Raw genomic sequence first — 12,066 nt, 5'->3', positions numbered from 1 at the left:
TGACAATTATCAATGATCTGCCTTATGGATTGGTGTATCCAAAACAATACTTGTTTTTCACACTGTGGAGTACTGCAGATCCTCATACACTTTATTTCTATTCAAAGTAACTGATTTTAAATGGTGTCCTTTTGAAAATATTCACTTATGAATATTTAATATGTATTCAGACTGTGCATTCATTTGTTGTCTATTACTTTTAGAGTCCTAAGTGGATTTCTGATCTGTCCTTGTCTTCACGGTGAATTATATTAGCAGTTTATTACAGATCATTGATGCTTTTGTTTCTGCACAGTGACTGTTTCAGAGTTAACATTTGAAAGCTAGTTCTTCCCCTCTCTAATCCATATATGATGAAAACTTTTAGCAATGCCAGGCAAACACATCCTTTCATTCCTCATGTTAACACCTTTAGACAGTAAGTACCGTTATTATCTGATAATGTTTTTTGCTGCTATATTTTTCCTAGAGTAAGAATGAATGGTCAGCCTATGCTAGGTAGAGGTTTGGGGACATGAAGTTTCTCATTTATAGCATGAATATTGCTTTAGATTCTGCAAGTTTGTATTTTAAAATGCCTTTGAATATAATAAGCAGCCTAGCTTTAAAGGCAAACACCTACAAAGAATTAAGAAAAAGAGAGACTCTGTCTGGATGGAATAGGACACCTCTGCACAGCTTGGGAATTCAGCAGCTGGGATTCAAATACATATAGTACAGATGTGACTGATAAGGACAGATCATACATAAGGCAGGCAAGGACTGACTGTGTGCTATATGTTTTTCTTTGAGATGAACAACTTGATTTACTTGTAACCTGAATTTTGAGAGCTCATTTGCATTTCATCCAAGAAAACCATATTCTGCTCATTGTTGAAATGCTATGTAGTGGCTGTATCTTGAATCATTCTGTTGATAATTTACAGCTCCTATGCAAAGCTGTAGCACAACATCCATCTTGATGTATTACTCACTTTCCTTTGTATTTCACAGAAGATGGCATACAAAGATAGTGAATTCTGACAGATTTATATATCTCTCTCTTCTGCCTTTGCAATCTGTGGAAGATGCTCACTCATATTTATTGAACAATATTAGCTCTCAGAAGACAAACAATTTAGTGTCATGCATTTGAAAATTCTTAAAATAGTGACATTAATAGCCTTTAACACTTTCAACTCATTGATACCAATGTGCTTTACAAAACTGAAGTATGGTTACATGCAGGAAAACTGATGCAATGCTGGACATTTTGTCAGTCATGGCCAACCATGGGACAAGAAAATGCCCCTATGCAGAACATCAGTCTTTTGTGTTTATTCTTCTGTGAAGCCACTCTGAAACAGAGTTAGAAAGAGAGGTCCATGTGCTTGGGGTAAAGCCGTAAGTAATTCTAAAGCAGCGTCAGCAGACAGTATAAATAATGCTAGTATAAATAATGCCAGTACAGATCTAATATAATTGAATCATTTCAAATTCACATAGCAGCTACTGAAATAAGCATTTCTCTCCACTGGGTCTACAGAATACTAATATTCAGGTTCAGTGTTTGTAAAGCACATCTTGGAAGGGTTCAGCAGTGTTATTTGGCTTCCAGCCACATACGATACTCCAGAAATCTATGCCTAAGAATATTCATGGGATAAATCAGACATTTCACGTGACTTTTAGCATTTTAAAAGTTGCAAGTTCTTTGGGATAATTATATTTACTCATCTACACTTACTAGTGTTGTTACAAATATTCAGTCTTGAAGTAAATTAAGTCTTATTTCTAACAAAATATATGCATCTATGCTCTTGAGAACTGTGATCCCCAATGCCTTTAAGCTTTCATAATTATGCTGAAATTGAATTTAGTCTAACCATTAATCAATAAAACATGGTAGCAGACTTACCAAAACGACTAACACTATCTACTCCATTAATGATTGGAATATAATCCGGATTATCTTCTACTCCAATCTGTTAAAAAGAAATTGCATTTTTTACATCACACTTCTTGAAAAAATAAAATTGAAGGTTGCAGTTTACCACCAAAATTATACATGGGCTAAACAGTGCATAAATATTTGCAAATCTGCTTTTTTTTTTGGTGAAAATAAATAAGAAGAATATATGCAAATTTTTAACACAGTGATCACACATTAAAACCCTTTAAATTCAGTTTGAACATCTGCTGTTTCAAAGCTTGATAATGACACATAGACTTTTTTTTTTACCTCAAACAAAATTGATAAAGCTCTTAACTTTCCATTTCCTTTAATTGCCTCTTCGAAGTCTGTAAATAGATCTCCATCATAGCAGTAGATTTGCATCTGCAAAAAAATATATATTAACATGTATTACATACACAAAGACAATCAATGCAATTATTTTTATTCCTAGTTTGTGTATAAATGTTCAGCCAACCAACTTAGCACAAATACATGGATATTGATATACTGTATATTCTGATATGAATATACAGAACAGAATTAATCAACTGTTACCTATCTAAAAAGTTCTACACTGGAAAATCATTAAGTCTGGAAGAATTGTCCTTCAAGGAGAACATCATTATCCACAGGCAATACAGCAAGCCTGGACAGCCAGCTGATACCGTATATTTAACCTACAGTACTCAGAGGAAATCAGTCTTGCAATCAACTGTAAAACACAAATAATAAAGCAGGCTGTCCCTCCTGCACCTGCCTTGCAGTAAGCATAGAGAAACACTGGTAATAAAAGATTTCCTAGGATTCTGTGCCCACATTTGCTGTCACGGGCATTGGGTTTCTTGCAGCCCTTCCTCTCTAACTTTGAACTGGGAAATCTGTAATGCCAGGTCACTGACATGAAGGGGACAGTCTTCTACTGAGAGTGACTTTTCATGTGATGGTAGGTGAGGTAAATCTTCTATTAGATGTCTTGGTGGGATAGGTAGAGTATGAGTGGGAACTTTAGATAGCTGTGAGGTAAAAAAAAAAATAACACCTCCCAGGGAAAGCTCCTAGCTCACAGCTCTCCTTAGAAAACAGGAGAACATTGATACTAATGCTTTGCTTTAACACTGAAATGCAAAGTGTCTGAAGTGTGGAGCAGCTCCTGGCTCTCAGTGAAGCCTGGGTTTGAAAAATCAGTTTCAATCTCAAATACTCCACCACTGGGGCACAAGATGGGCCAAACCTGTGGGGGTTTAAGCTTTGTCAGATTAGCAGGACCAACTCCCAGTGTCATCACAGAAGACACAGGAAAATGCAGGTTAGACATTTTCAATGGACTAATGCCTTACACTGCTGCTCTCAAGTACATCGCTTAAATATTACTAATTTGGATTGAAGTGATGATTAAATTCACCAGTAAGCTTTAATTATGTGATAAACAAAGGTGCATAGTAAACAATGTTACTTTTTGCAGAATGACAAATTCTCAAAATCTATTCTATACTGTACCTCAAGAGGAAATTTTTGTCCTTCCAAGCTATGTTCTGATCCATCCGATGACGCATTGCATTTTCCCCAGTGAAAAATGATCTTGCTTGCTTTGAATACAGTATCTAAGCCACCTCCACTTACATAGTAATCATTTGTCAGGTTAATCTCCACTAAACAAAGTGAAAGAGAGGAAAACAAACACAACAGTGTCAATATAAAAGCTAGTCAAGGCATCTACGACTCTCATATTTCAGAACAGGTGCAAAAAGGCAAATATGATATGCTTATTTTATTATATTTTATACATAATTTGTCAGGAAGTTGGTCATTTGAAGTAAAAAATGTGTTAATTCCTTGTTAATTCTCCCCTGGGAATAAGTGATGATGGCTCTTAAGCTGGACAAAATTGCATGCAAACTGCAGATGGAAATGAACTTTTGTCTGCTGGAGGGAATTAGCAGGGTGGAATAGACCAAACCCCTACATTTGGCTTTTCCACACGTAATGACTGTGAATTGTTTGATCTCTTGTTAAAACAGCACTAATGAAGTTCAATTCCATTACATTTATCTTCTCAAGACTTTGAAAAGAATTTCAACTGAAGAGCTTTGCAGTTCTTATAGTATCTGAATTGTATTGCAGAAGGAATACCAGTTTTATGGACTTTAAAGAATGTTTTTTTGGGTATCTCTTTAAAAGAAAAACATATTTTTTACCTCAGTTAATAGAGCAAATGGGAAATAAGCGATTTGTTGAGTAGTATGTATGAAGTATATGATGACACCAAGAACAGAAAGTAGGAGCAATAGCACTAAAAACAACCAAACCGACCTCCCAAGGTACAAAACATAAGCCCAGACCATCAGCTGCAGGAACTGCAGGGCCTGAGTGTGAAGGTGAGTGTAGTGGATGCAGGTATGCCCAACTGAATGCACTTTTCAAGCAAGTGGCGAGGTTATGAGAGGAAGTCACCAGTCCACATAGGATCCAGGAATCTGAGCAAGAGATTGATGAGTTGCACTGTATGTGGTATCTAGACTCTGAGGGTGGTAAAGCAATGACACAGATACCCAGAGAAGCTGGGTAGCTCCCCATCCCTGGAAGGCCAGGTTGGATGGGGCCCTGGCCAGCCTGAACTGGTGGGTGGTAAACCTGCCCATGGCAGGGGGTTGGAACTTTGAAGGTCTTTAAGGTCCATTCCAACTCAAGTCATTCTCTGCTTCTATGAAAATTAAAATAAAATAAAATAAAATAAAATAAAATAAAATAAAATAAAATAAAATAAAATAAAATGTGACTGATCCAGGAATTTTCTGGGCACTGCTGTGAGACAAAGATATAGTTGTTAGAAGATGCCTTCCTTCATATCAGCACCTGAAACAAGTTATAGTGCATCCACGAAGCTGCGTTTAGATGCTGCTATCCTAGATTTATAGCAAAGTGGTTGAAAAATATTTGTCTGGTAATATATTTGCCACCATAAGCTTCTTTTCTGTAGCCACAGAATCACAGAATCATAGAATTGCTCAGGTTGGAAAAAATCTTAATGATCAAGTTCAACTGCAACCTAACCACATTATACTGACTCTAACAACTCTTCACTAAATCATGTCCCTGAGCCGTGAATCATCTCTTCCTAAAATACATTTTTAAGATAGAACAAACAAATCAGACTACAAAAGCACCTGTTTCTCTTCTTTTCTTTTTTTTTTTTTCTTTTTTTTTTCTTTTTTTTTAAATTTGAAGAAGGGAGTTGAAGTGAATAATTCATACATGTGTCTACACTACAGGTGTTGATGTGTGGATGAATCCCACCACCATTAGATTTTTGAAACTACAACTGGTCCTCGAAGTGCTTCCAGATGAGTAAGTAATTTATTTGTATTTAAAAAAAAAAAATGATTTCTATATATTCATTTAAAATTCTAGACACCAAGTAATAGATATCATTACTTTGTAGAAAACAGTAAATTACTGTTCAGCTTAGTGAAGTGCTCACGATGATATGATAGTAATGCTGTGATTTCCTTGGCTCTATCTGGAACACTATTTTCATTTGTGCTTTAGTGGCTTTCCATTATGCTTGGCTATAGTCATCAATTGTGTAGTTTTTTTTTCTATTATTGTTATTAAAATGATAAATTCAGAACACAAAGGCTATGGAAAAGGAAAATGAAAAAGGTGTAATTAAAAATCCACGGCTTGTTGTCCTCTATCACTATTAAGTACTCTAAACTCCAAACATGAAACATGATATTTTACCTGTTTTGCCATTGTTGCGAATGAAAGTATCTTCTCCAGTTTCCTTTTCCCACCCATGGAATTTAAGTTTCTTTAGATTAACATTCACTTGGGTAAGGTCTTCATCTATATTAATAGGAGATTGTTTGGCACCATTGCAAGCTGAATATTTTTTTCCCCAGTCCGTTTGGTTCAGAGTTCCTAGAAATCAAAACACTGCAGTAAATACATTTAAACCTAAACTGATATCCATATATTTTTCAATGTGAGTAATTCAAAACACAGTCTGCAATCTGCGGTCAGAATACCTTCTCTTCTTTGGTCTCATCTGCTGCAAAACTCTGCACAAGTACTGTTGAATTCTACCTTAAAGAATTAGGTCACTTTTGATGATTTTAGATATCATACAGAAATGATTATGAATCTCCAGGGAAAGCAGAACACAACAAAAATGCCTCAAGCACAACATACAGAAATAATAAATGAAACGAGAGAGAAATAAGCTTTTAGATGAAAGAAACTGTCATTCAAAAAGAATTTGAATTTACTGCAAAACCCTAATTTCTAAACAACTCTTTCATCATCCAAATGTCATCAACATTCCTTCTGCCTGATGAACTCAATCAGCCCAGAAGATTTTTAATAAATAAAAGTATGATCTTTAAAGTAATCCTTACAGAGACAGATAAGTGATTTTACTCAGCAAAAGGAGAAAGTTTGTGATGCTCTGATAACTGTCAGGAGGTCCTGTGCCACAGCAGGGCACTTTCTCCAGGGCACTGGATTACACAGACACAGGCACAACATACTTGAACTCCGTAAGAATTGAGCAGGTACTCTGCAGACCAGTGTGAGAAGTTAGCAGCTAACCTGAGAATCTTTGGATTGTATATTGCAGTAATATAAATTACACAGCATTTTGGTGGTGTATGCATTTGAACACATACAAATATTTTCTATTGACAGGGGATTTTGATGGCATTTAAATTAAACTAAATAAACTAATAAACTAATTAAAACCAAGTTTTGACTGTGGAGATATAAGAAAATATAGCTGCTTCAGTTAGCTTTCACTTCCTATTAGTCACAAGTGAATATTAATGAATCCATTGCACACATTCAAATTCTATCATAGATGATGAAATGAACCATGGCTCATTTACAGGCTGCTTTTTTACATCATGTCTGTCAGCGGAAGATTGGCTGTATTGCACCCCAGGCAAGGACAGCCCTCATACTGCACTCAGAAAACTCAGTGAGGGGAGAGGAGATGCAGGCAGACCTGTAACCATGACAATGGCAGTAATATAAGATGCTCATCTGGATAGTGAGCTACCTAGAAACATACCTGAGCTAAATAATTCAGCAAGGATCAAGTCAGGCCAGTTACCAATATCACCTTGCCACATCAGAAGTACTGCAGGTCAGATGGCGTGCTATTTACTTCTTTCAGTCAGGAACAGAAGAAACTGCTAGGCACAATGGCCAAGCAAATAAAAAAGTTTCAGTCACAGTGTACTGAAACTGAATTTCCTGCAGGTGGAGATTAGAATCCTGATTAAGTGAGCAGCCCTTCCTTTGGGAAGGGCACACTGGTGGGCTTCCGGCTCATCCTCAAGTAATGTTTCTCCTGGGCATTAGCTGTGAGCTATAGTTTATAACCTGGACAAGCATTGCAATAACTTGATTTCTAATGTGATTTTTATGTGAACAGAGTATTATTTCACTTCTTATCTTTAAAGCTTCCCTTGAAAAATTCTGAGTCCAAGTCAACTTAAACTTGATGAATACGCTCAGGTAATCTATAAGAGAATTTTTAAACAAATATTGAAGGCCTTTAAAACCAAAAAAGCCAATTTTACTTCAATATAAATTGAAATAATGAACTTTCAAAACAGCAAGTAAGGTTAGACAGGGAGAAATAACAATTCTCAGCTTTCCCTGTGCATCCTTGCAGACAGGCACTTGTTTCTAGATCTACCTTCAGCCAACTCTGTGGCTTTCCAAGCTGCTAGGTCAGGCCTGGCTGGCTACCCACTGCTGTCCCTCAGAATTAGGCTGCACTCTCCACTCTCATCTCTGTCTTTGTTCCTCCGTTCCCAAGGCTTCCAGAGGCTGTTGCTGTTTCAGGGCAATGCGTAGAGAGCTCCTTTCCTTCCACTGTCATACCTGCTCTCCTGGCTCACATGCTATCTCTTCTTCAGGATGTTATCACGACTCTCTACTCAGTATGCTTTTTCCTTATTCTGCTCCTTCCTCCATTAACATTAGGATTGATGGAAAATCCATCCTCCTCCCACCACCTGGGTACATTCTTCCAGATTTCTTCTGATGAACGTAAATGTTTTTGACTTGCATCTTCCCTTTAAATTCCCTACTATCCTCTATCAAGTTCAACTCAAACAAATCCATCAAATTTACAGAAACTATCATTTCCTTCCAAGTTTCCTAGTTTCATGTTTCAAATTCCTGCTTTGCGACGTAGAACATAAATTCTTTCTCTTGGTAGCTGTTATCCGAGCATGAGCAAATAATATAACAAATCCCTAGCATGAAGCTAATTATAACATTAGTAATCTACATCCCAGAAGATAGTGCTGTGTCAACACTGTAACCCACCACCGCATCCTGAGCCAGGGCACCTGGAGTTAGGATGGTAGGATGCCAGCTGTAGGCACTATGGTAATGTTGTGATTCAAGCTAAGAAGCTTCTTCATTCATTCTAGATGTGAGGCTTGTTATAAATATTGAGAGGAAGAAATGAGGGAAGCTGAAGGCCTGACGAGGTGAAGAACATGATTTCCTACCTCTCAGCTAGGCCTCAAACCTGTGATGTGAGCTTGCTACAAAGGTTTGATAATGTTCAGGCTTTTAATGTGTGGAAACAATTAAGTCAAGTGATTGTGATACAGAGATTCTCCTTTCATTGTTTATCCCTTACTGAAATCTTAGAACATCTCTGAATTTTTATGAATCCTCTATAAATTTTAGAATGGTGATTTTCGTGTAATTGTAGGACACCACACACTTGCCTGTGCACACGGTAAGGAACTAATTTATCTATCTTATGTATAGAAAAAATGCAAATACTTTTTCTGCCGCTCTCTGGTCGACAAAAAAATTAAGCAAGTCTGTCCTTGTTGTATGACTGCTAGCTGAAATCATCCAAGGATAAATGAAAAGTATTTTTGGCTGCAGAGGACAATAGTCTTCCAGCTAAGACAAATGAACTGAATGCCCAAAATCAATGCTCCTGCTGGAAAATCTGAATAGGTATTTGATGACTTTTAACCCTTTTTCTTCTTTTTGGTCCAGCAGGTGTTGCTTTTTTTTTTTTTTTTTTTTTTTTAAATTGCTTGTAGTTGCAGAAACAGTTACAGGTGATCTCAGTACTGAGAAATGCAGGCAATATGGAAGATATTTCATAGGAAAAAAAGAACCTTTGTACCAAGGAATGAGACGTGTACATTTTGTCAGTCGTGCAAAACTACACTTACTCAGTAATTGCTGAGATACTGCAGCATTGATCAAAAGCTATGGAATTAAATGTAAAGGAAATCAATAACAGGCTCCATATTGGAGAAGGAACATGGGGAATTTCAGAAAGAATGGGAGTTCACTTGTGATGATTCAGATTATGTTTGAATAGCATAATATGTGTCTATGCATATATCATGTTCTGCAGACCAATACAAATGGATTTATAGAGCGAAACAGTTGGGGCTGAAGACCAGATGTCCACACCATACGTTTTTCAGAAGGCTTTTAATTCAGCCTATCTCTGGTTCCATGGTAAATGCCCACTGGCAGATGAAATGTATTTGGTATATTGTTTCAGTGCTTCTCCTGCTTAGTAGCAGTTGGGATGAATCCACGTCATGCATTCTGAGACAACTCTGCCTTGGGAAGCAAAGCTGGGAAAGTAGGGAGCAGCCATAAGATTTCCTCCAGAAGTCCAGTCCCAATCTAATCCAAAATGCTGATGTAAATGCATCCAATGCAGGAAGCAGGTGGTGAAACTGCTGTGGTTTACATGACTTGCAGAAAGCCAAAGTAAAATCATAAGAACCAAATGTTTTTAAACAAGAGCAGATTGTTTTACTGTAGGTGTTATCACAGAAACCACAAATCAAAGCAGTGCCAGCCATCTTGAAAATATTGTTGAAACTCAGCTTTGAAAATGATTTTCCCCAAACTGTTCTTTGCTCGGAAGGAAACCTGAGGAGAATAAAAATGTGCATGATGTAATGTGAAGAATGCACAGAGGAAGTGATGTTTGTCAAAGCTGTCAGCTCTGAAGAAGTAACTGACAATTCACTATGAATGAAAATGAGCCTGAGCAGATGACAAGTTAATGGAAGACTGTGTATACCATAACCTTCACTATTCTTGCCCAAGGCAGAATGGCCAAGGAAAATTTGCCTACTCTGTTTCGATAAAATGTTATACTCAGCACTGCTCCTCATCCTTAGCCTCATGAGCCCACCCTTACAACAAGCATGCACTTATCATTTCGTGCTGCTCTTCTACCTCCTGCAGCCTTTGGAAGATCTGTCCCACAGAGTGTTACTGCACTTCTGTCTTTTGTAACAATAGTTGAAAGAAAAGCATCTATCAAACAGTTCTTCACAAGTTAGCAGCCTAAGCAAGCAGAAAGAGCAAGTTGTGAAACTGAGTAGGCTGTGATCCTCCCAGCAGCTTGCCAGGAGAGCGGTTTCTCAGCATGTTGAGATGCTACTATATGCCTATCTGTTGGGCTGTAAGTCTTCATGATGAGTACTGCTGTTTACTACGGGTATCAGTGCTCCCTGTATGCAATATACAATTTTGCAGAATGCTCTTCTTAAATCAATGGCAAATATATCTTCATAGAGAAAGAACTTAAACCTAGTACTGCTAGAAATATGGATACAACTTAAGACAGCAGGTGTAGTTCAAGACTAAACTTTTACCAGTTGCAGGGTATAAACACTGACTTTGGAACTGGCAGTGCAGCCTGAGTAAAATAACAGGTAGACCAGAAAAAAATCATAGGTGTGATTAAAGTTTTTCACTGCTTTTATTCCATTTATTATTTCAAGACTTAAACTGTTGTGAACCTTTGTGGTTATGTTATAGATGAAAGGAAGTAGAAAAGAGTGAGAGATTTTTACCGCTGCTTAATTTGCTACTCTCATCTTTCGCTCTTGGATGATATCATTACTTCCATTACTTTTTAAAGTACAATTATGGAAAGTGAAGAATATATGTTCTGCGTAGACAGAATAGATCTGTTTTACCAAAGATGTCACTGACATATCACTCTGAAACTTTAATTCAAAGTGCTTTTGGTGTTTGATTGTTTTTAGTGTTTCTATTTTGATTTTATAAAGCAATTTTTTTTTATTGTAAGATACGAGAAATATGAAGCAAGGCCATTAAATATGTGGGTATTTATGTTAGGACAAGGTTTAAATTTAGTTGAAGCTCTGAAGACTAAAGGTAGAAGTATTCCTTCTGCTCTTTGTTTCTGCTTCACTGTTTAGTTAGAGCATCCAAACTGGATCAGTAGAGGAGATGGGAATCCACGAATGATTAATACACTTAGCTTTGCACCAACGGTTGCACAATGCAGCTTCTAGTCTCTAAAGATAGAAAAGTGACTTCAATGCAGATTCTGGATAAGTAAGTGAAGAGCTGCACCACTGGCCAACAGAGATAAGTGCCACTGATATTAACCTTGTGGATATTAGTATACCTCATATTACATGAAACTGCATTCTGAAGGCAGATTTTTGTCCACAAATAAATGAAATGTCTTAGTCTTACACGCCAGCAAGTAGAAAACAGTGCTTCTATTTTGTCTTGATCTTCATTGCAGGGATTTTCTTTCACCTCCAAAAAGCCTCAGTTATCTCCACAATTTCATAAACTCCCCATAAATTCTTCAGATTGAAAAAGTCTAGACTCTAAGGGGTGAAGTTACATGTCAATGCAGAGAAGAAGTTTTGGCTTCCAATTTTGGGCTTAGCCAATTTTTATGCCTGTCTTAGAGTTTAATTGCTTGTGGGCTTTCCAAGACAGGACTGCTTGCCAGTGTCTAGGTCAAATGCTAACAAATGATGGCTATGTTAAAAACAGCCCATACAGTAACTGTGTGGTCACTCTACAAACTTCAACAATATTTACTTGATCAAAATTCAACACTAAAAATGTAACTTGCTCAAATGAGCAAAAGTCAAATATATTTATCCCATAATTTTTTTTGTATACATGCAGTTGCAGATAAATGAATGCAACACATTTCCCTACAGATATTGCACTACTTTAGGATTTGACATTTCAAATGAAGGAAACAGATGAAACAAAAAATTGTATTTGTTTTGCAACTAGATTCATTCGAGCAAGCCAGAACATCTATTTTAACATTT

At 36.9% G+C, this 12,066-nt stretch overlaps 1 protein-coding gene across 7 annotated transcripts in view; it reads right to left on the bottom strand.

Annotated features, from left to right (window-relative positions):
* PTPRZ1 (protein tyrosine phosphatase receptor type Z1) overlaps window positions 1-12,066 on the bottom strand; it is a 131,879-nt gene that overhangs the window by 54,153 nt on the left and 65,660 nt on the right. For all 7 annotated transcript variants that reach the window (XM_052668908.1, XM_052668910.1, XM_052668912.1 and 4 more), the window contains exons 3-6: window positions 5,678-5,857; window positions 3,434-3,585; window positions 2,222-2,317; window positions 1,898-1,964 (exon numbers count right to left, since the gene is read on the bottom strand). In XM_052668908.1, the coding sequence (XP_052524868.1) occupies window positions 1,898-1,964; window positions 2,222-2,317; window positions 3,434-3,585; window positions 5,678-5,857 (495 nt within the window). The remainder of the gene's footprint in view (window positions 1-1,897; window positions 1,965-2,221; window positions 2,318-3,433; window positions 3,586-5,677; window positions 5,858-12,066) is intronic.

This window comes from Tympanuchus pallidicinctus, unplaced genomic scaffold (assembly GCF_026119805.1).
Source record: "Tympanuchus pallidicinctus isolate F22 unplaced genomic scaffold, pur_lepc_1.0 scaffold8, whole genome shotgun sequence".
NCBI classification, from domain to species: Eukaryota; Metazoa; Chordata; class Aves; order Galliformes; family Phasianidae; genus Tympanuchus; species Tympanuchus pallidicinctus.
The sequence above is the reverse complement of the archived record's forward strand: the minus strand, read 5'-3'. Positions and strand labels throughout refer to the sequence as shown.